Below are 25,485 nucleotides of genomic sequence, written 5' to 3' on the forward strand. Positions count from 1 at the left end.
CAGAAACGACTTTATTTTACGTAGTGTTTTGCGATGACGATTCCAAAACTCAAACGCAAAGAAATAAATCACAAACTTGCAAAATGAGCCCCACATGCAATAAGTAAAGCCGTCCCAGGTCTTCAGCCCCGCCACACCTGTGGAGGAACTGAACGTCCAGCGGTGCCAAAGGCTCTCCAAGCGCGCTCTGCGCTATTACGCATCACACCTCCCCAACCGCAGCAGCGGCGACTATTCACCATCCTCATCATTTATTATATTATATGCGTGAGCTATCGGTTATCGCCATTTTACTCACAACAACAGCGACACCAAAGCACAACTCACCATTGACGCCTTCGTTTCTTCTCCTCCATATGCGTCACTGCCAACTCCATAAACTCTCCTGTCCGCTTCCATCTGTCCTCAAACGTCCTCGTGTCTCAGACTGCGTGTCTCCCGTACGTCCGGTTGTCCGGTGACCGCGGCGATCCTCGGATCTGCCCCGGGTTCCAGTGCGCATGATGCAGGGAAACACCGCTGTCACCCCGGCAAAGTCGGGCCTCGGCTCCGCTGCTGTTCTCCACAAAGTCCCGCATCTCTGTCAGAGTTCCTCTGGAGAACGTGCAGCCAAATGTCCTGATCAAACTGATGTGGTTCATTTCTCCGCAGTTTCGTCATTTAAGGATAAAAATATAAAACATCACAGCTGCGTTTAGCTCGCGGGTTTTTCCAACTAGATTTGACGGACACTCGCTCTGTCCAATGAAAACACGTGAATCAGCTCGAGGGCGTTTGGGCAGGTGAGCCTGCGCTCTGATTGGCTGAAGGGTCAGCTACGTCATATCCAGTAATATTTGTTAATAATTATCATCATTATATTATAAACAATCTGAAATAAACTGTTGTAAAGCATTTCCTCTGATGTCTGTGATTTATATGGACTAAAGCAGGATTTAACCCTATAGCAAAAGGTGCACAGGAGGGAAGAAAAAAGAAAGGGGTTTATGTATTTGATTTGAATTATTTATTTGTACATTTCTTATTATCTACTACTTATGCATTTATATATTTACCGCAGCAATAACTATTCTTTCTGGGATCCATTTATTTATATTTTTAATTGTTATTTGAGTGTTTTACTTTTACTCAAGTAATATTATTTTGAAGTAGTATCTGTACTTGAGTGTAGTTCTCTTTTTACTGAGTAAATCTGCAAGCGGCAAACTGAAGAAAAAAAGAAAATGAATCAAAGCACAATGAATCTAAACCTGTATTAATTTTCTTGTGTCTTATCAAAATAATTGTGATTTATTTTTTTCTGGGGTATTTTTTACACATATCAGAATTTTCAACATTGTTTTATGTTTTTTCTCTGCTTTATCAACACTAAACCTTAATTAGACAAACATTTACTCAGGGGTTATGATAAAATTAAGAAACAAAAACATAATTCTTATAGTTTTCATCATGTCACGTTTCATCTGGACCGTGAGGGTTTGCACATACATGTGGTGCATGTGTGTGTTGGTTGATCATATGTGATGTCGGTGGAGCCACAGGAGGAGCCACAGGAGAAGCCACAGCCACATGTGGATCACCAGTGTTAAGTCATGTAACATAAAAGTGAGCGTGGACATTTGACCATCTCAGTGTCGTACACTGGCTCACAAAGGAACCTAAAGAACTGGACGCAATTGGACTGTCCAGAACTCCATGAAGCACATCTGTCCCTGCAGCTGTTCATTAGATGTTTACATCATAGGGAATGATGATGATGTTCCTCTGCACAGAAATAATGCAACCTCCTCACTACTATTTGATAAAGTCATGTTTACATTTCTATATTTTATTAAAACACACTTGACAGTCGTCTGTATGATTTACATGATGGCGGCACATGTGGCTGAGTGGTTTGTGCTCTGGCCTCACAGTGAGAGGGTCCTGGGTTAAATTCCCTTTCAGTGTGGAATTCATCTGCACCCAACATAAGATAAGATATGATAAGATAAGATAAACATCTTTAGCCCCAGAGGGGATTTGTCTTTTTTCTTGGCGACAGAGCCGCTCATCTGCGCACACACAATCAGACATGACAAAACATTCACACTGAACACAAAGTGCCACATCTGCAGTGTCTCTATTACATTTGCTTTAAACATAAAACATGTGCATTAGGTGAATCCTCCAGCAGGTGATTCTGACCATCAGCCTGGCTCCACATCTGGAGATGGTCCCCAGATGCTCCACGCTCCTGCCCACTGCTCCTGACGGCTCGCCTCAGTCGAAGGAGGGGCCACATGTAGAGACACATGTTGTAATGACACATAAATGATCTGAACCTTTAATCTGCATCATGTGTTTAGCCCATTATGTCATAGAATCACATATGGGCAGAATGATTATGACCAAGACATTTATTTTGAATAGAAAAATAATAAAATGTGTAACATTGTTCATATAAATCACAGGCATCAGAGGAAATGCTTTACAACAGTTTATTTCAGATTGTTTATAATATAATGATGATAATTATTAACAAATATTACTGGATATGACGTAGCTGACCCTTCAGCCAATCAGAGCGCAGGCTCACCTGCCCAAACGCCCTCGAGCTGATTCACGTGTTTTCATTGGACAGAGCGAGTGTCCGTCAAATCTAGTTGGAAAAACCCGCGAGCTAAACACAGCTGTGATGTTTTATATTTTTATCCTTAAATGACGAAACTGCGGAGAAATGAACCACATCAGTTTGATCAGGACATTTGGCTGCACGTTTTCAAGAGGAACTCTGACAGAGATGCAGGACTTTGTGGAGAACAGCAGCGGAGCCGAGGCCCGACTTTGCCGGGGTGACAGCGGTGTTTCCCCGAATCATGCGCACTGGAACCCGGGGCGGATCCGAGGATCGCCGCGGTCACCGGACAACCGGACGTACGGGAGACACGGAGTCTGAGACACGAGGACGTTTGAGGACAGAGATGGAAGCGGACAGGAGAGTTTATGGAGTTGGCAGTGACGCATATAGAAGAAACGAAGGCGTCAATGGTGAGTTGTGCTTTGGTGTCGCTGTTGTTGTGAGTAAAATGGCGATAACCTATAGCTCACACATATAATATAATAAATGATGAGGATGGTGAATAGTCGCCGCTGCTGCGGTTGGGGAGGTGTGATGCGTAATAGCGCAGAGCGCGCTTGGAGAGCCTTTGGCACCGCTGGACGTTCAGTTCCTCCACAGGTGTGGCGGGGCTGAAGATCTGGGACGGCTTTACTTATTGCATGTGGGGCTCATTTTGCCAGTTTGTGATTTATTTCTTTGCGTTTGAGTTTTGGAATCGTCATCGCAAAACACTACGTAAAATAAAGTCGTTTCTGAATTGGGTTAAATGTAATGTAAATGTACATACCCTCAATGGGAGCTTGGGGGCGCTGTTTTAGTAAACGTCTTATATGGTCGTAATTAAGGGATAAGACAAACGACCACTTGTGTCGTATGGATTTGGAGGACTTGTTGAAAATAAGAACATTCTCAACTTCCTTAGAGAGAAGGAAAATATAAACACAACCGTTCCTTCACATGACCTCAGAAACATACACAAAAAAACTCATTATTTTTCCTTCATTTTACTCAAACACAGATCTTCATTTAACATTCTTTTGTTGGTGCACTGCAAAAAGTGCCCTCCTAAAAACAAGGGAGGAAAATCTTAAAATAAGACATTTTGTCTTGTTTTAAGGAAAAAATTCTACCAATGGGGTCAGTGTTTTTTTCTTGCTAAGAATTCTTATTTCTAGAATATTTTTCTCATCATAAAACAGGAAAGAAACACTAAATTTAAGCAAATAAATCACTAGAATTAAGCAAAATGTCCTCAGAAAATGGAATCATTTAAGGAAAACTTTCTTATTTAGTGAAAAATTGAGGTGTTTTACTTAAATGTTGCTTGAATTCAGTAAAATGTTCTAAATTACTCACATTTGTGAGCAAAATGTTGTTAATAAAAACTATCTCCATGATGTCCTGCCGGACAAAAAAAAGAACAAAAAATGACAAAAAATGTGACAAAAAAAGAACAAAAAAATGACTAAAAAAGACAAAAAAAGAACAACAAAAATGACAAAAAATGACAAAAAAATGACCAAAAAAATGACAAAAAAGTTACAAAAATGAGTTGAATCCCCAACAAAAAAAGATGGAAAAGGCGCTCTCCGTGAAGGAGTTTTTAGACTTTTTACACCAAAGTCACTTCAACATCAGCACCGCAACAACATGAGAAAAAGACGAGGAAATGTGAACCTCTGACTCGCTCACGTGAGTTACTGGGACAGAGCGAGGCCTAAAAACTCATGTATTATCTTAGTATTTCTGATCAAATAAACACGACAGCCCCGAGACTGAAGCGCTATGAACGAGAGGAGTTTTACATTAATGAAATGAGCCGCGCTGCCACATGAGGCATAAATGAGCCCAGTGCAGGAGAGAGTCTTGTTTTTGTGCTGTAGTATTATCACTATAGTACTGTCTATATTCCAGTGTTGTAAATAAGTAGAATTCATTAGTGTGATGTCAACAAAAAGAAAAACACTAGGAAGGAAGTAGTAGCTAGTATTATTGTTTTTTTTAATAAGCTGTGACACAGATGAGCAGAGTCAGACCTGCTCAGATGATGAACTGTAAAAACCCAAAGTAAAACTCATGATTTGATTTATATTTATACACTTGTTTGTTGCTTGGTGGAGTTAATACATTTTGGGCAGAACTGTGAACTGTTACATTGAGTTCTTGTCACAAAATAAAGTGCAAATATATTTACATAATTATCGGTGTCATTATCGGTATCGGGACATGCGGAATTATCGGTTATCGGTTCAAATTAGCATCATCGTGCATCGCTAATGCTAACGTCTTGAGCAGCTTAAACAGTGACTCAGACTCTGTTGCTGAGGCCGTGTTTTTACTGTTTTCTTCTTGAGCAGTGATTGCGAGAACATAAAAATGCCACTGATATTGCTATGATTCGGTATTCAAAATGGCCGCCGTAACTATGCGTGATGTCACTGGAAACGCATGTATAAGATTAGCTTCTCTGCAGATTTAGTTTCTTCATATTCAAGGCCATGAATAAATTATCAAGGCAAATTCAAAAGTGTTTTGTTGAAAATGAAGGGGCTCATGAACGAAGAAACAAAACGAAGCACAAACTCAAACCCGGAAGACCTGCCTGCAGCCGTTCCCCAGGATCCCCCTCCGGTTCCCCCGGCTGTGCTGCGCCCCTCCTCCGCCCCTGGGTCTCCTCTTCTACCACCGCCGGTGTCCAGACTCCGGGGGGAGACTCTCACGTCCAGGCTGAGCCCCAATGATTCAATAAAAACTCAAACGCCACTCTGTTTCTGTGAGTCTTTTCAATGATAAAGACGAGGATAAGTATGATCAATAACTATTCATTTATTAGCATGCTGTGAAGCTAATTCTGCTGATGATGTTGGTGATTGTAACATTAGGATAAAAGTGAACTCATGAGCATGAAGCTGATGCAGAATACTCGACTACGACTATTACACCAACTATCTATAGTTTCCTTGAATATCTTTAGGTTTGGCTCTTTAAGTTCAGCTCAAAGTGAGAGTAAGAACATGTTTAATCCAGTTTAAACGTGTACATGTTCTGAGCTGTATCTGCTCTCCAGGCCTGAGCTCCATCAGGGCTGATCTGCTGGACCTGCTGCCCCCTGGTGTTCGCTCTGGGTTAGTGCAGCCGTGTCTGGAGGAGTTTGGATGTGACGTATTTTAAACCCCTTAACTCCCGCCTGAACCGAGCACGTTTTCTCCAGTTTGGCTTTACCCCAATCCAAAAGCTCCTGGAAAAAAGGTGAGAAAATAGAGACGGAACTGAGACGAAAACAATGATGGAAATGTGAGAAAAAAGTGAGAAAACATTGATGAAAAAGTGGCAAAAATGTGACAAAAAATTGACAAAAAAACGACAAAAAGTGAAAAAAATTGATTAAAAATTGACCAAAAAAATGACAAAAAAACACAAAAATGTGATAAAAAATGACAAAAATGTTACAAAATGTGACAAAAAAATGACAAAAAATGTATCAAAAAATGACCAAAAAATGACAAAATGTGACAAAAAAATGACAAAAATTTTATTAAAAAATGACGAAAAATTGACAAAAAATAAAAAAAAGACAAATAAAAAAACAAAAAAATGACAAAAAATGACAATGTGACAAAAAATACACAAAAATGTGACAAAAAAATGACAAAACTGTGAAAACATGTGACGAAAAATGACAAAAATTTGATTTAAAAAATGGCAAAAAAATTACAAAAAATTGACGAAAAAAAGACAAAAAAAAATGACAAAAAAATGACAAAAAAGTTACAAAAATGAGTTGAAAACCCAACAAAAAAATGCTGGGGAAAAAATCTGATGACGTGAGGAAAAAGATCCTCTCGGTTCAGGCGGGAGTTAAGAGGTTAATCAGCTCCATCTTTATTCATTGAACTAAACTCTTTAGTTCAATAAAAGAGTTTCATGTGAGGCTGTTTGGATCCTGATGTCATTCCGGATTCTTACACGTGGAGCAATAATCGGCTCAGAATCAGAAAACTGTTTATTACTATTGTCAAAGGTTTTACAAACGTTCTGTGCAACATGAAACATGAAACCGACTAAAGGAATAATGTTCAAAATAAAAAACAAAAAAAATCTATATATGTATTTTTTGTCTGACGTCACTTCCAGGGCTCCATAACAAACTAAGACAATTGTTTTTCTGTTTCCAAAGACAGTCTTGGTCAATCCAAAACAGTAAACCTCGTACCTGGATTTCTGAGCAGGTTTGTCAACGACTAAAAGACAAATTCAAGTCAAATTCAATTCAAACAACTTTATTCTTCCCAAAGGACAATTCAAAACTGAGACAAACACATTCAGTACAAACGTCATGAACTGTAAATCATCAGGACACAAGAGAATAAAGAGGATTTTATTCAACATTTCTCACAGCTTTTTCCATCCTTACGTTTCCAGAATCTGAATTGTTTTATTGGCCTTTGTTATGATCAGGTTCAATCGTGCAACATGAAACATAAAACCTTTGCCTTAATGAAACTGAGCGTCTGAATCCTGAAACACATGTAAAGGTCAGTGGGACAAACTGGACCATCTTTGTTTATCGTCTAAACACTGATCCTGAACCTTTGCTTGTTGACTCTGCCTTAAGTCTGAAAAGCCAAAGCAAATGAAGAAACTCATGATCAGAGACAAAACTATGATAAAAACTGGGAAAACTTTGACAACTTAAATAATCATTAACTCTTTTTGACCTTTAGTTTATGATGGATGTTGTATTAGTGGATCATTAACCTGTAGCTTTGCCTGAATCAGAGTCAAAGTGCGTCTACAGGAGCATCAGACAGAGCAGAGTCTCCGAGTCTCCGAGTCTCCGAGTCTCCGAGTCTCCGAGTCTCCGAGTCTCCGAGTCTCCGAGTCTCCGAGTCTCCGAGTCTCCGAGTCTCCGAGTCTCCGAGTCTCACTGTTTCCTGTCCGTTCAGTCTCAGGTAAATAAACTCAGCGTTCACATGATGAGGTTTATCTCTGTGTTAAAGGCTCTGATTCTCCCCCAGGACGAGACTCTGAGGAAATGGCAGAAGGAAAAGCAAAGCCTCCAGAGGGCAGCACTGAGCCACAGCTCTGTGGGACAAAGTGAGTTTGTTTCTTATTTAACCTCCTTCAAAGACAAATGTGACTAAACTCATTACTTTATGTTTCATGTTCAACTATTCGAGTTTGTGAAAGTTCCTTCACTCGTAATAAACAGTGAGTGGATCATTCACAGATCTGTAATAAAACTGTAGATAAGGCGTTGTCACGGTAACCCACTGGAACAACAGCTCTGGCGGCCATTTTGTGATGGTCATAAAACTAACCAGACTCTTCTGATTGTCGTGATTTCTCTGAATGACCTTTGATGATTCGATCTAACGCTCAGGGAAATATAATATTTAAAGACTAAACAGATGATGTTTTTAAGTATTTATTTGAGTCGTGTCATATTTCAGTGAAACACTGACAAACCCTGATGCCCTTCCCTGTGTTACATTAGTATTATGCTGCGTCCACACCAAACGTGTTTTGGGCGTCAAAACGCGCCTCAAGCCCGTCGCTGGACGCTTGTGTTACTAAAGTCAGACGCTCGTCACAAATGTCACCGAGCGTCAGACGCTCTGGCCGTGCGTCAGCTCAGAGTCTGTTCGTAGCATCTTGGAAGTAGCTCTGCCTGAAATACACTGTACCTGCTACAGCTCATTGTTGATTAAAAGTCTGCAATAAACCACAAATGTGTGAAGGCGGCTCAGTGTGTGATCGTCATAAAGCTGCTCTATGTCGTTACGGATTCATTGACGTTATTAGTGCATAATGCTTGTTTTCATGGGAGAAAACCGGAGCTCAATGTGAGCTAACTGAGCTAACTGGGCTAACCGAGCTAACTGAGCTAACTGAGCTAACTGAGCTAACTGAGCTAATGGAGCTAACTGAGCTAACTGAGCTAACTGAGCTAGCAAGCTATGGTTTTCCCCCGGAGCTAATTGTAGATGATGTGAGTAATAAACTACAACATCAGCCCAGCTCAGTGTGTGATCATCATTGTTCTTTCTTGACTTTATTTGTGGATGTTTCTCGTTTTCACGTGAGGACCGGAGGTTTAGCTTAGCATTAGCTTTCTCCGGTGCTAATGCTACAACAGGCTCCTCGAGGCCCAAACACATTCCCAGCACAGATTCAGCCTCTGAAATAACCTTTCTTGTCGCCGCTTTTAATCCCGGGTGTTTAGATAAAGAAACACTGATGTGTCTTTGCTGTAGCTCCGGTTCACAATGAAGCTAAACCTCCGTGACTTGTGACTTGTTTACATCTGTGGGGCCGGCGTAGAATCTGCCCCGGTGGCTCAGCTACAACGTCACTGTGGGGGGAAGCTCCTGATTGGTCGACGCTCGCGAATTTCGCCAAAAAGTTCAACATTTCCCAACTCGAGCGTCGGCCGCGCTCGATGCCCTGGAGGCGTCAAACGCTCACCAAGCGCGAAAAACCTCAAAGATGTCCCGCCAAGATGTTCCGCTGCGGGACAAGATGTTCCGCTGCGGGACATCTTGACGCCCCCCGGAGGCGCGTCCTCCATGTATTTTAAATGTAAACCTGACGCTTTGGAGGCGCCAAAACGCGTTTGGAAGCAGCATTAGCGTTGAAGTGAATCACAGAGATTCAGTTAAAGTTCATAAATCCATCAGTAATGACTGGCTCCTCGTTGATCGTTATAAAGAAAATAAAGACATTAATCTGATTGTTCTGTTGGACTTTAATTTTACTTTAATTTATTCAAACATGAATCATCTTCTCTCCACAGAAGCAGATCCACAGCCTCAGTGTCGGCTCTGTCCATGAAGAGTGACAGGTCTAAAGACTTTAATCCAGACTTCAGACGTGAACCTGCTCCAGACTCACGGTGAGAAACAAACCTGATGTGAAGTTTATCCACAGATAAAGCTGAGCAGTGAGTGGATCATTCACAGATCTGTGATAAACTCATGATAAGGCGTTGTCACGGTAACCCATTGGAACAACAGCTCTGGCGGCCATTTTGTGATGGTCATGAAACAAAGGAGACTCTTCTTATTGTCGTGATTTCTCTGAACGACCTTTGATGATTCGATCTAACGCTCAGGGAAATATAATATTTAAAGACTAAACAGATGAACGTGAGTGTGACGGGTCAAAGGAACAAAACATCATTAAATATGAATGTGGTAAAAATCAAAGCAGTAAAACTAGAAACAGAACAGGGTAAAACTGAGTTCCATAAAATCCCACATGTGAAAATTCTGTGTGAAAATCTGAGAATTTAGACGTCATTAAAATGAAAACATGGTTCATTTAAATGTCATTAATATGATGTTCATCAAAGTTATCCTTTGTTTTCTTCTTCTCATGAACCTTATGTTGTTTTTCATTCACTTGTTTAGTTTTAGCTCCTCCACTTTTCCCTCTTCAGTTTCAGGTCGTGCTGTAATATTTTCTTATTTCCTGTAGATCTGAGTCTTAAACCTCAGGCCTCAGAGACACTGATGGATGAGCAGATGGATCAGTTTCCTAAATGGACCGAGACAAAGTCCAAAAGCTCAATGTGGAGACGTTTGTCACGACATTAGCACCTGCTGTTAGCTAGCTTAGTTAGCTTAGTTAGCTTAGTTAGCTTAGTTAGCTTAGTTAGCTTAGTTAGCCACAACAGTAGCTTAAACTTTGGAGATAAAAATTATCTCGTCAATAATTTCTGTTCACCTCTAAACCCCCACCTGAACCGAGCACATTTTCTACAGTTTGGCTTTACCCAAATCTAAATTTTACTGAAAAAAAAATTGAAAGAGCGACGAAAACAGAAAAGCAACAAAAACCTACGAAAAGCAAAAATGTAAAATAAAAATGTGACTCAGTTTTCACACACTCACACTGTTGCTCTCCATTGGAGATTTGGGTAAAGCTGAACTGGAGACGATGCATTAAAGTGTGGGTTCAGAGGTTAAAAAGCTCCAGGCCTGTGGTCAGAGATAAGTGCAGGTGAAACATATGGGAGGATCTGTGGACGATACATGGACTAAGTTTATGGACATGATATTAATGTTATTAAATGAACCATGTTGTTATAATGAATCCAGATTCACAGATGATTTAATCACATGTGGGATTTTACCACTTTGTTTTTCACACCTTTGATGTTTCTCAAGTCTAGTTTTGCTGCTTTGGTTTTTACCACATTCATATTTTAATTATTTTATCGTCATTATTTGAGTTACTTTAACCCCTCGTACGGGAGAACTACAGATGAAGTAAAGGTTTTTAAAATGGTTCAGTCAAAGGAAGTGATTATTTTTTTTACTGATTGTATTAAGATTCTGTGATTGTCTAAAAGTGATTTTGAGTGAATATTCATGTTCATATTTCAGTGAAACACTGACAAACCCTGATGCCCTTCCCTGTGTTACATTAGTATTAGAGTTGAAGTGAATCACAGAGATTCAGTTAAAGATCATAAATCCATCAGTAATGACTGGCTCCTCGTTGATCGTCATAAAGAAAATAAAGACATTAATCTGATTGTTCTGTTGGACTTTGGCTCGAGGCCTGAAGGAGCTGTGACCAGACTGAAATCCCACAGAGGGTTTTCCTCAGGGTCACAGAGAGCCCAGGTGGTGCTGAAGCTTCACCTTTGCCCTTTAAGATAAACAAGTATCACTGATCTGATTTTACTTTAATATTTGCCTTTAAACTGGAATCTTATCTTATGTTAAAGTCATCTCTGCTCCTGCATTAACACGCCCCCTGCTGGCCAGAGGCTGACTTCACATTTCAGGTTCAAACATGAATCATCTTCTCTCCACAGAAGCAGATCCACAGCCTCAGTGTCGGCTCTGTCCATGAAGAGTAACTGGTCTAAAGGCAATAATCCAAACTTCAGTCCTGAACCTGCTCCAGACTCACAGTAAGATCTGACCTGAACACAGAGTCTCAGCAGCTAAACTGTGCTTTATATTTGTGATTGTAACTTGTGAGATGTTAAAGACGTGCTCAGTGCTGTGTGTTTGTGTCACAGAGAAACAGAGTCAGAGCAGGACGCCTGGCCTCAGTGTGGAGACACAGGCAACAGTCCTGATCAGGGGGTTCAAGGCCCTGCACCAGGTGAGTCTGCTCAGTCTGAGACTCATCAACTACAGCAGGGAATAAGAGACCTGTTCATCAACATTAACAGGTGTCTCCTCCTCTGTGTCCAGGTGAAGGTCTCCACAAGGTTCTGAAGGACCATAAGCAGAGCCTGAGCAGCAGATGTGAGAGTGTGACAGAGGGAAGTGAAGAATCAGGAGAAAGAACTCTTCTGAACAGCATCTTCACTGAGCTGTACATCACAGAGGGCCTCAGTGAAGAGGCCAGAGCCCAACCTGAGGAGAGGAGTCTGGAGACACAGTCCAAGAAGAAGCAGGTCCAGGAGATCACCATCAGGTGCAAGGACATCTTTAAAGCTCTGCCCCCTGAGCAGCAGCAGGGGGCGCTGCAGCAGGGCTCCATCAGAGCCGTGCTGACTGTGGGCGTGGCTGGAGTGGGGAAGACCTTCTCAGTCCTGAAGTTCTGTCTGGACTGGGCCCAGGGCTCAGAGAACCAGGAGCTGCAGCTGGTGGTGCCACTGTCCTTCAGAGAGATGAACCTGGTCAGAAGGGGGCGCTACAGTCTGATGGAGCTGATCCAAGTGTTCCATCCAGCGCTGGATCCACAGGTCACTCTCATTTAGAGAAAGCTTTACCTTTCACATCATATATTTCAAAGTCTCAAACACTTTTGAAATGACTCCTGGCTCTCAGGGCGTTTGTTAGTTCAGTCTGTGTTCACATTCACTGTAAACCCTGCAGTCCCTCACACTGGAGCTCCACCACTCACTGGTTTAAAGTGAGGGTTGAAGGAAAGTGGTGTAAAGTCATGGATGTTAAATGTTGTGTTTCTCTGCCCCACAGACGCTCACAGCCCACACTCTGTCCGTCTGTAAACTCCTGTTCATCTTTGACGGCCTCGACGAGAGCAGACTGTCTCTGGACTTCAGCTGTGAGCTCATCTCTGAGGTCACACAGAGGTCAGAGGTGGGCGTACTGTTGGTGAACCTCATCAGAGGCGATCTGCTTCCTCACGCCCTTATATGGATCACCTCCCGCCCAGCGGCGGCCCATCAGATCCCAGCGCGGTGCGTGCACAGGGTCACGGAGGTCAGGGGCTTCATCACTGACCCACAGAAGGAGCAGTACTTCAGGAAGAGGTTCTCAGATGAAGAGCAGCTTCAAACAGTCCTGTCCCACCTCAGAACCTCCCGCAGCCTCCACAACATGAGCCAGATCCCAGTCTTCTGCTGGATCACCTCCACAGTCCTGGACCACGTGTTGAGAAGCCATCAGAGCGGACCACTGCCCCAGACCCTCACAGACATGTACGCACACTTCCTGTTGGTGCAGACGCACAGGAAGAGGAAGTATAAACCGCTGCACAGGAAGAGGAAGTTAGAAACAGAACGTGAAGAAGGTCCAGAGAAGAAGAGATTCAGAAAGTCTGGTGTCCAGGAGGTCAGGCCTGAGGAGGATCCAAATGCGCAGGAAGAGAGTGGTCAGACGCTGACAGAGGCCGACACAGAGCTGCTCCTGAAGCTGGGGAGACTGGCCTTTGAGCATCTGCAGACAGGAAACATCATGTTCTACCAAGAAGACCTGGAGCAGGTGGGTCTAGACCTGAGCGAGGCCTCGGTCTACTCCGGACTCTGCACTGAGATCTTCAAACGAGAGAGTGTCTTCAACCAGTCAGTCTACTGCTTCATCCACCTGAGTGTGCAGGAGTTTCTGGCAGCCGTTTACCTTCACCACTGCTTTCAGAACAACCAGGAGGTGGTCAGGAAGTTTCTTTATGGAAGTGAAGGAACCGTCTCAGGGTCAAGTCCAGATCAGTTCCTCAGAAAAGCTCTATTAAAGTCCCTGCAGAGTCCAAACGGCCACCTGGACCTGTTTGTGCGGTTCCTTCATGGCCTCAGTCTGGAGTCCAACCACAGACTTTTAGGAGCTCTGCTGAGTCCAATCGACCAATCAGAAATCACAGAAGTCATTAAGAATCTTAAAAAGATGAGCTCATGGAGAGTCTCTCCCGACAGAAGCATCAACATCTTCCACTGTCTGATGGAGCTGAAGGACCAGTCTGTGCAACAGCAGATCCAGGACTTCCTGAAGTCTGGAGGTGGATCTAAGGAGAAACTGTCTGAGATCCAGTGCTCGGCTCTGGCCTACATGCTGCAGATGTCAGAGCAGGTCCTGGAGGAGCTGGACCTAAAGAAGTACAAAACGTCTCCTCAGGGTAAAGAGAGACTGATCCCAGCGGTGAGGAACTGCAGGAAGGCTGAGTGAGTCCTCAGTCAGACAGAAGCTTCACAGACCTGTTAGAATCACTCACATGTCGCTCTAACATCTGTTACAGGTTTAGTTTCTGTGGACTCTCAGATCTTCACTGTGAAGTGGTGGCGTCAGCACTGAGCTCCAGCCCCTCCCATCTCAGAGAGTTGGATCTGAGTCATAATAAACTGAGTGACTCCTCAGTGTCTGTGCTGTGTGCAGGTCTGAAGAGTCCTCACTGTCAGCTCTCCTCTCTCAGGTCAGTGTCAGGTCTGTGACGGCTCTCGCTCGTCCATCCTCCACTCTCCTCATCCTTTAATCACTGAGTGATGGGACGTAACCGTTCTCTGAGAGTGAAGTAAAGTGTAGGAGATCATGTCTGAAAAACTACAGCATTTACCCCCTGTTAGAGAAGTAACAATGGTGTTCGAGAGGATAGATGAATGACAGGCAGCAGTCTGGATGTCTTATGCAGGAGAAGTTTATTTACCATCGGTGCGGGACCCGGAGACATGAACTCGAGACATTGCGCTAGTCCTACCATTCAAGTCTGTCTATGCTTCCACAGAAGAGGGATAAATACCCTCTCAGAGCGTCATACTGATACGCAAGCATTCAGTGGCAGAGAGTGGCGCCTGAGCACCACAGTCAAGGCTATGACAGAGATAGTACGACTGTACAGCCTGACCCAGTATGATAAATAGCGATTTAATGTTATCCTCTAACACTCCTCCCTTTCAAAACTACAGTTTTCTAGTGGTTTTGACTAAGTGAAAAAAATCAAAATTAAACGCCAGCATAAAATAAACCTGAATCAACTACCTAAGTTTCAATTTAATCCAAAACCAAGATTTTAGAATAAAATCAAAATTCAAATGGTTTATCTATGCCCTAAGTAGAAGCATACACAGAATTGACATTTCAAAACAACATTCAACACTTCATGTGAAGTACCACAGTACATAGTTATACGGGTCATTGTGATGGAAGTAAATGACCCCCCTCCCAGTGACCCCAAAGTACTGAGACATGTGCATCATTAGATTCACTAATCACCCAATCGGGGCAAATACTGCTACCAATAGAAACACATGCATCAAGTACTAAAGGCGTGTAAAAGGGGGTACCATGACCAAACCTCAAATCCCCGACCTGATTGCCAATTATCAGGGATAAGTAAAAGATCATGGCCGCCAATCAGTTTCTTCTGCAAATGATATATTATTGGTCCAAGTCAGAAAATGTATATACAATAAAATACAAACACAACACAATATTCAAAGATATGAATCAATCAATTCTCATGAAAATCATATTCACTTATTAAGAGAATGCTCATAGCAAACTATTAATCATGAAACAATCTTCATACCGGATGGTTAATTTCAACACAACACTTGTGAGGCCCGTCAAACACCTCCAGGTGCTTCAGATCTATACGGATCACGAGTAGACTATCGTGCCGTAACACCTCTTGGTGTGTCTTTGGGATTATTCTGCCCACACACACCAAGAGTTCCCTATTGTCTTCCAAGTCTTCAGGTTGAAATAGAATGGCGTGGAGAATTGGCAGCGTCCATTGAGAAGGGTGCAAGCTCATACACTCGTGCATAATGAATTTTCCTTAAAATTCAAATCTAACGAGATCGTAAGTCTTTTTATTTGTTATCCCTTGCTTCCAATGTTTTAATCAAGATTAAAAATAATGTTACTGAAAACTGCTAAGCAAGAAACCATCATTCAGGACAAAATATATTAAATCCTCTTATACTTCAGGCGTAATGGCCTCTGAAATAGAGCTTAAAACCCTTCCTTTTTGACCTAAACATACCTGCAATGAGCAACACACACAAAACATAACATGAAAGAACCTCACCACAAGATAACCAAGTATTGAATACCTGCCCTTTTATCTTGTGAATCTGTACCTGCAAAGTTATGAATTGAAATAAAATGAAATTGGTAAGTTGAATAACTAAGCCATAAAGAATAAGCACCAAAGATTAAAAAATATAAATGCAAAATCAAAATATAAGCTGAAAACTGACTGGACCAAAATGAGTAATGATATATAGAAAGAATAAAATAGAAAAATAGAAAATGCTAAAATAATAATAATAATAATAATAATAATAATAAATAGGTAAATATAGAAATAAAGTATTTAAAAATATATATATATCTAGCCTCACACTAAGTCCTAATCAATCTATATGCCTTTAACGCTCCCTCGGTGTTGGCCACTAGTGACGGACTTCAGTGATATGGCCAGAAAAGAATAAACAAACACTAAATAAATGAACACTAAATAAATGAACAATAAATCTAAAATACATGCTGTAAAATTAAAAATACATGAAAGCTTATTAACTATAAAAGAGTAATAAAATGTAAAATAATAAAGTATATATAGCTAAGTAAAAATGTAAATATAGAATAAAAGCACTTATGAATATATAAATGAAAATAATAATGAAAAATGAATAATAAAATATAAAATAATTAATGTAAAAAAATGTAAATATAAAATGAAAGCACTTATGAATATATAGATGAAAATAATAATGAAATATGAAGTAAATGTAAAAACAGTGGGAGTGTGTAAGATGAATCTTTCCATTTAAACTTTATTCAAACTCCAATGGATGTGTGTTTGCCTTCCTGCCAGATCCAACCTGTCTCTCAGGTCGCCTGTGGAAAGAATGTTATACCTTGCAAACATCAACACATCAGTATAATTTCTACAAACTTACCGATTAAGTATGACCTTTCACCAGAGTCAGCTTCAGCCATTATGACATGAATATCAATCATTACTATCATTCGCAAGTTAAAATATTTGATGAGATAATAAGTGTTTCTTTCTCTTGCTTGGAAACACAAAATAGATACACAAAGGATACTGATGCTCAGGCACGGCCTCCAGACATCCAGAACAAACCAACATTTTCTTCTTCCACGTTGCCTCCTGCAACAATAAAGAAGCACACTCCGGCCTGCATAAGGCCATATTATATCATGCCATTGGTATTATTGTTCTCGGCTCATCAGCTCCCGTCCTGAATCAGACCCTCCTGCATCAGAATTCCTCCTGTAAATTCCCTGTCTCTGTGGGAAATTAACGTCATCAACCTGGAAATAATATGGATTAAAACATGTTACACACTCACAATCAAAACAATCACACTCTTTAATATCATTTTATAGTAAATATAGTAAAAATATAGTAAAAATTAAATCATGGCATTAGTATTGTTAGTATGAAGCAATAATGGCATTACACATTTTCTATTTTCAGAACAACTGGGTTTCACTTACACAACTTTTCTTTATTCTTTATTATGTTGCGTTATTTCTGATACTTTCCCTGTGTTTAATTATCAGGTTTTAGACTTGAAATTAAACTACTTGCTGTAACTTTTGTTTTCTCATTATTTGTTTATTTAGATCAGAAAGAGTCACAATTATTTCTACAGAGAGCAAATCTCCTCTGCTTCTTGGCCCCTCCTTTTTTCAACAATTATAACGAGCTCCGTGTGCACCCAGAGTCGTGATTAGTGTTGAAAGCTGGGCAATATACTTTTGAGGCCATAAGTGTGACCTTTTGAGTGACTCTTGAGATACAGGATTACACTGAAAACTCTTGCTAGTCCGAAATAAAACATGTTTGCCAGCACAAATTTCAAATTTGAAGACACCGCTTTACTTACACTGTATGCAAACCTCTTCATTAGGCTGCATACAGCTCGAAATCACAGCCTCAGATCTAAATCTAAGAACACACGATGCGTTCAAATCTGGATTCAGCCTCCACTGACAATTCTTTGCAAACAACACAATATCTCAACCTAAGCATCCTAAAGTCTTCCAATGTAAATGATCACCTTTATCATAAACGCTTCAAATTAACATACACCAGTATCTCCACTGATCAAAATTTAGGACTTCTCATTTTACCTAAAACCGAAACCAACAACAAAATCCAGAATCAACTGCACAGTCAATTTCTGTGCAAAACTCACTCAATTTACTTAAATTACATTCACGACATCTTTTATCAATTTCAGAAAGTTCAGAAAGAACATAAACACAAACAACAAATTGTTAAGCCTTAACCCTCCTTGGGTACTAACAAAAAATTAATCCCTACAGTCCTATCAACAAAACTATTTCACACGAGTGGTAACTTGTGGATATTTATCTTTCAAAGTTATGTTATCGGCTGTTACAGATCAATGCAACTGCGCTACACAGTAATTTGGGAATTACTCTATTTTTGAGAGGCTAAAATGTTGTTTATTGCATACTATTACTGACTGAACATTCAAATCTCTCTGTCTGTCGTTTTATTATTTTATTTTTGTAAAAAATTGTTATCTCTTAAAATATCCAATAAAATGTATTTATTTATTTATTTTAACTTGATTATTTTTGCTGTTTAAGATGCAGACTCATTGACCAATTTGAGCATTCTATAGTCAAAAATATCAAAATGAGAAAAAAAATAATAATTATAAATCGCAGCAAAAGAGGATCCCATGGGCCGCTGACCCATCGGCAAAAACACCAAAAATTGCTAAAAAAAAGTAAATATAAAATAAGTATATAGCAAAAAAACTTTAAAAATGTAGGTCCAAGTGGTACAGAGAGCAAGGCATCAGACCTGGGCAAATTGTGAGCACTAGTCCTCCTGCAGACGACTGTTCAAGGCTTTCGAGGGGCAGCAGCAGCGGGGCTTTTGTTGGCATGTTTTCGAGGACAGTTTCTCAGCGAGGCAGAGCAGACTCTCAGTTCGGTGGACGATCAGTTTGGCGGACTTTCTCTTCGGCAGACTATCGATTCGGTGAACTTTCATTTCAGGGTCTTTGAGCAATGCACTTGGACCAATGCCCACGCAACGCGCAACAGGCCCTTGCCTTTTCCCATCACCACCAAAAATGGCAAAGTAAAATCTAAAATCTAAAACCTACAAAATTCAGCATGTCCTATTACGCAAAGCATCACAAAAATAAAAGCAAAAATTCTGTACTTTATCAAAAAAGGCCCATCCTCAAAAGAGTCAATGCAGCATGCTTGAAAGTAAGCATAGTGTTATTCATTTCTCCTTTTGTCTTTAATGTGTTTAATTTTAGTTGCCTTTAGGTTCTTAAAACCACATCACTAAGATTAAAACATCAAGAATTGAGATACTGTACTACAAGTTTTCTTTAAATCTTTAACTATATTTTACTATATTAAATTCAATTGTCTATTCCAGACTTAAATTAAATTGGTCTCTAAAGTTTAATTTACACATTTCTGGTCAGGACCCCCAAAAACCCTTTGCGAACTATTCGAGATATAAAGTGTTTAGTAATTTAGACAATGTCAAGCAAAACAACACTTAAACTCTTTTATATTATTTGCATAATTTTCTTTTATTTGACCTCTTATATTCAAATCAGTGCTGTTTGCAATTAGGAATTATTTAAAATTCATATTATCTCAGTGCTCGCTATCTCCTGGGGGATCCTAACCCCTACTTTGGGAACAACTGTTCCGACTAATGTTGGAATTTATTAAGACACTTAGTTTGCATTCTAAACCTCTGGTTACCTTTGTCGCAAATATGTTTCTCCTAAACACAGTTTGGACTCCAGCTGACCTTGTCTTGAACCTTGTTCTCGAGGCATTACTTAGAAGAGCAAAGGAAGTGTTTTGACTACTCCAATCTAATCTTGGGCACAAAATGTAACAAAGCAAATACTTAAACTATCTTTAAAGGAACCAGGAAGCCAACCTGCCGTAATCTGGGCATCTCTCAATATTCAAATCTTTTATAAAGATTAACGATGTGCAACTCCTGTACAACTGAGAGCCTATATAGACATTCAGAGCCTAGAAAGACAGAGTTAAATTTCACTTTACCACAAGTCTAAACAGTGAAGACAAAATAACAAAATATAATATTTTTCAGGTCCTGGTACTTTTAGAACCAGGCCTACAAACTCAGGCTTCTTAAGCAAATCACAGCAGAACAACATTTATCCATCTATTCTATTATTGGGCTAATAAACTAAAAATGCAAGACATTTCAACTTCTCGATTGTGCGCATTTTACTTTTAAATTTGTCTGACTGTGATCAATATCATTTGTTTTTATTGCTCATCACACCCAAGTCATACCTTTTACTAACATAACTACTTGTAGTTATACATCTTTCCCTCATAGAATTTTTCCTTGTGTATTTTAAAACCCAGTTGTTATACTCACAAGTTGCAGCTAAAACAGAGACATTGTGACATTGTGACACCGGAAATCAGTCCTCCACACAGTTCCTGTGGCCTGTAACAGATTATAAAGCAGCATCAATTCACAAAAATAACACATTTTTCAATTCATCATCACCGTCATGTGAACATCAATTGATTGTGATTCAAAATGCGGACATTGTTTACCCTACGGGGACTCTTAACTTGTATCATTGCTTTACCAATGCATTATCATTATTCAAAAGCATACCCCCCTATTCTATGAAATAGTTATAGCAAACAATGTTGGCATTTTGTTTTGTTAAACTGACTCAACAATCTTCCGAGGCAAGAGTTTATCAGGAACGCTCTGCTCATGGACCTTCACAGACAGAGACAAAACAATAACAGATAGGAGAAACAGTAGATGTGGACAGAGGAGACAAGGCAGAGACACAAAATGTGAGCATCACTCTCCCTGAATTATTCTTACTTTGAAATAAGTGAAAATGTTCATAATTTGGTCTAACATTATGTCATTGCATCTTGCTGAATGTCAAAGAAACCGAACAGCATCAGGTCACCCCTAACAACACAATCTGTCCTTTGTATAAAACTGACAGATCCCTTACTTTGTTCATTCAGACCCTTGTTCTTCTTTGACCCTGTGTCCGTGAAAACTCTCTACTCTCGTAGTTTGTTGCTTGTGAACACGGTCGGTGTTATACAGCAAGACCTTCACTTATAAGTCCAGATATAGGTGAAATCTCTGGCAAATTACTTATGTGAGAGTAACATTACTTTGAAATAATTTAGTTTTTACTCGCTCAAGTGCAGTGGTGGAAAGCAACAAAGTAAAAGCACAAGTACAAGCAAAAGGTAAAAGTATGGGCATCTTACTTTTCTTTAGTAAATTTATGATGAATGAATCTCTACTTTACTTCACTATATTTTTCAATTGGGTTAAAAGTAAAGCATTTTATTTTCAAAGTGACCTCATTACGATGAACTGGTTAGACCCAATTTAGACTTGGTTTAGTGGTTTAGTCTTTTAAACCTTGTTTTAAACCCGGTTCAAACCTAGTCCAATGGTTTACTCCTTTAAACCTTGTTTTAGACCTTGTTTAAACCGGATTCAAATGATTTTAAAATCCTGCACAATAATCTCTTAAATACCTTCACCTTCCGCTTATAAAGCACATTCCACAATGCATAACTCAACACTTCTACTTAAGTCAAAATCATGTCAGATACCTTCACTTCTTCTCAAGTAAAATAATCTGTATCTGCACTCTTAAGTAAGAGTGTCGAGCAATTCCTCCACCACTGGATTTTACTCGCTCAAGTGTACTCGAATGCTGTGAGTACTGAGCAACTGTGAGGATGGTGTTGCCTCTATTTTACTTTGTTGGTGTCAGTGTAATCTTATTACCAAAGAATGTACAGTTTTACTCAAATAAGCATGTTGTTATCGCAAAATAACTCAGTACACTTTATGTTCTCTGTGTGTCCATTATAGCCCTAAGAAAAAATTCAAACAAACATCAAATAAACCAAGCAAACAAAGCAAACCAAGCAAGGAAGCACAGAATATGAAATATAAAAACATGGAAATAAAGATCTACTCGCTGCATCCAGAGCCATAGCCATCAGTTACATTTCTCTCAATGTTCATCAGTTGATTCTGGAGTTTCACAGTTAGATTAGAAATGAACAAACACAACAGCCTCCATAGGTTGTATATGGAGCGTACGTGTTCCTCTCTTTTGTGCACATCTCAAAAATCGGTGCTAAGCGGGTTATCTCTCTTAGGAGAAAAATATCCTAGGTTCATCTCCTACCCATAATCCCTTAGCACCAGTACAACTACTCTCTCTACTTCTTGTAACTATTCTATAGTCAGAAGAAAAATCAGCAGATGTATATTAAACCACAAGCTTTTATGACCACTAAAAACAGATAGTTCTATTCAAGTTTTCACACCAGCCTGTGGTCACAGTCCTCTGACTGTGGCGTATTTCTAAGTCCAACTGCCTTAGTAATTAATTACACGGCCTATGTAATTATTACCGACTCAATATTCAGCACTTAGTTCAAAATTAAAAGTAACATGAAACAACAGCTTTACACAGCAGCCCACAGCTTTTGCTTTGACCCACACTTGCTATCCGTAAACCAGACATAGAGACCAGTGACCTGGACCCAGGCTCGTTTACAGCTTTCTGGAGCATTCTAGCTTCCTGGCTATGTCGGTGTGAGGCCTTTTGTTTGACACTAAAATTAACATTAAACAAAGCTTTACACTCAAGATAGTCTATAATATGTGTTCCTCACTCTTGCCTATGACGGCTATGTGGATAAACAGTAGAGTCAACAAGTTTAAAACCTGACCTACTCTAAACTGTATGCATGGAGCTTCACAGATTATTGCAGCTATTTCAGTTCAAGCTTTGTGCATCGGAATACCCCAGTCACCTAGTGGACCTAAAGTCCCTACTCTCGACCGGAACCAAACATCCAGAATTAACCAATAACATGAGATTATGTCATTTTTACTAATTGTACGTTTCCCATTGCATTGTTCTTTTTTCTATCAAGCGTGAATCTGGTAAGGCCATTCCCCCTCCCTTTTATCAAAGGATAAAAATGCACTTACCAGATCAGCTGTAGACATGTTCGTTGACGCCAAATTGTTAGAGAAGTAACAATGGTGTTCGAGAGGATAGATGAATGACAGGCAGCAGTCTGGATGTCTTATGCAGGAGAAGTTTATTTACCATCGGTGCGGGACCCGGAGACATGAACTCGAGACATTGCGCTAGTCCTACCATTCAAGTCTGTCTATGCTTCCACAGAAGAGGGATAAATACCCTCTCAGAGCGTCATACTGATACGCAAGCATTCAGTGGCAGAGAGTGGCGCCTGAGCACCACAGTCAAGGCTATGACAGAGATAGTACGACTGTACAGCCTGACCCAGTATGATAAATAGCGATTTAATGTTATCCTCTAACACCCCCGACCTCTGAGTCCTGCTCCAAACCAGAGTCTCAGATGTTCAGCTGTAGCTACAGAAACTCCTCTGACTTTACTCTGGACTTAATCACTTCATTTATTCTTTATTCAGATTGTTCGGCTGTGGTTTGTCAGAGATCAGCTGTTCCTCTCTGGCCTCAGCTCTGAAGTCCAACCCCTCACATCTCACTGAGCTGGAGCTCGGTGATAACAATCTGAGAGACTCAGGAGTGTCTCATCTGTGTGGTTTTCTGCAAAGGTCAGACTGTCGCCTGCAGATTCTCAGGTCAGTTCACAGTCTCTGTGTCAGGGCTCAAGACAAAAATAATTAATTTCCAGAAGAATCAAATCTTAGAAGTTTTATCCATAGATGTTTAGAATATATTAACACATTGAGTGCCAAAAAGAAAAAAACTTGTTTTTGCATTTTTATGACAAAACGAGACAGTCTTAGCCTGGCCTGAGTCAGACTGATCCTCATGTTCACAGATTCATGGGGGAAACAGTCTGGAATTGTGTGATTTGAATCTCGCTGACTCCGGCAAAACCAAGACGAGCCAATCATAGCGCGGGAGCTCTGTGTGTCATCTTTTGTGCTGGGATTTACCATCAAACTCCTCCGGCCGTGACCAAAACAGTGAAGATGGCGACACAACAGTTCGTGTATTTTCAAAGCCCCGCCCAGCGGCCCCGCCCAGCGGCCCCGCCCAGCGGTCCTGCAGCATCTCAGTGTCAGACAGAGGAGGGAGAGCAGAGGGATCTCCTGCACAGAACATCTCCTCACCTTGTGCTTCAGATGCTCTTTAGTTTTTTATCCGTCGGCCTCATAATCACAGACCAATGAGGTCGACAAGCCGACAGTTTATGATCTAAACATAAACCTTGTGTCAGACGCGAGCGCTGTTTACTGCGAGTCACCACCGCGTCCTCGGCAACGTGTTTTTGTAACAATATTTCAGCTCCATGTTCTGTTCAAACAACGTGAAACTCAGGCCCAGACATTCTCAATAGTCCATGTTCTTTTCTTGAAGAGTGAAGAGTGAAATGAGGGAGACAGTTGTGTTTCATAAAACACACAATATTTGATCAAACTAGCCTCTGTTTAGCTTAGGATTTCTGAGGAACCGAGACACGTAGAATGAAAGTGTTTCCACCTCCTGAGAGCTGAGAGTCTCAGCTTTCAAACGAGCCACAGCCTGTGTCCATAACTATAACACAGAATACACTGTGGTGCTACAAATATCAGGAAAAATGGTCTGGATTGTTGGCACTCAATGTGTTAAAGGGGGGGTATTATGCAAAATCGACTTTTTCAAGCTTTACATCATGTTATTAAGTCATTCCCTCATTAAAAACATGCCTGAAGTGTTGCCTTGGCACATTCACGTATTTTCGAGTAATCTGTAGAAACTGTGATGGCGGCCATTTTAGGGATAAAACGCCTGATTCCTTCAGGAAACGCCCTCGACCTCCAGGAGACGCCTCCGACCTTTCGTCACCAGCCGAGTAACCAACCACTGCTCCTCAGCAGAACCCCCTCCCCGCAGTGTCTAGCCCTAAGATGTAAACAGAGTCATCATGGAGGATTAGCTTCATGTGTTGTGAACCGGAGCCACAGCAGACTTTTACAAAGACACACATCAGTGTTTCTGTTACCGAAACACCCAGGATTCAAACCGGTGACAAGAACACTTATTTCAGTGTCTGGTTCTGCGCTGGGCCTTGATGATGCACAGAGCCTCCGGAGAAAGCTAATGCTAAGCTAAACCTCGAGTCATCACGTGAAAACGAGAAATATGCACACATAAAGTCAATCAAACCACCACACACATAAAGAACCGTTTAACAATGATCACACACGGAGCCTGGCTTGTTCATTTGGAAGTTTATTGCTCACATTTCATCTACAATGGGTCATAGCCGAGTGGTTTTCTCCCGGAGCTAACAAGCTAGCCGCTACAAGCTAACGGGAAAATTCACTGAATACAAGCAGCATATTATGCATTGAAAACGTCACTAAAACAGGCAACTGCTTGAAGCAGCCTTTATGATGATCACACACAGAGCCTGGCTTGTTGATTTCGTAGTTTATTGCTCACATTTCATCTACAGTGAGTCGTAGCCGAGTGGTTTCTCCCAGAGCTAAGGCACTATTAGCCGCGACAAGCTAACAACCTTCACCTTCACAACATTCATTGAAAACAGGCAGCATACTATGCACAAATAACGTCAATAAAGCAGCAACTACTCGAAGCAGCCTTTACGATGATCACACAATGAGCCTGGC

General features: G+C 40.6%; 1 protein-coding gene across 1 annotated transcript in view; it reads left to right on the forward strand.

Annotated features, from left to right (window-relative positions):
- The window catches only part of LOC306981088 (NACHT, LRR and PYD domains-containing protein 12-like), a gene marked incomplete at both ends in the record, with an annotated part of 136,374 nt that overhangs the window by 5,211 nt on the left and 105,678 nt on the right, over positions 1-25,485 (forward strand). Inside the window, 7 exons of the mRNA XM_079580638.1 lie at positions 5,667-5,724; positions 11,427-11,525; positions 11,637-11,722; positions 11,815-12,311; positions 12,547-13,964; positions 14,039-14,212; positions 23,311-23,484. Of these exons, the coding sequence (XP_079436764.1) occupies positions 5,667-5,724; positions 11,427-11,525; positions 11,637-11,722; positions 11,815-12,311; positions 12,547-13,964; positions 14,039-14,212; positions 23,311-23,484 (2,506 nt within the window). The remainder of the gene's footprint in view (positions 1-5,666; positions 5,725-11,426; positions 11,526-11,636; positions 11,723-11,814; positions 12,312-12,546; positions 13,965-14,038; positions 14,213-23,310; positions 23,485-25,485) is intronic.

Source organism: Gobius niger (genome assembly GCF_951799975.1).
Source record: "Gobius niger genome assembly, chromosome: 21".
In the NCBI taxonomy this organism is placed as follows: domain Eukaryota; kingdom Metazoa; phylum Chordata; class Actinopteri; order Gobiiformes; family Gobiidae; genus Gobius; species Gobius niger.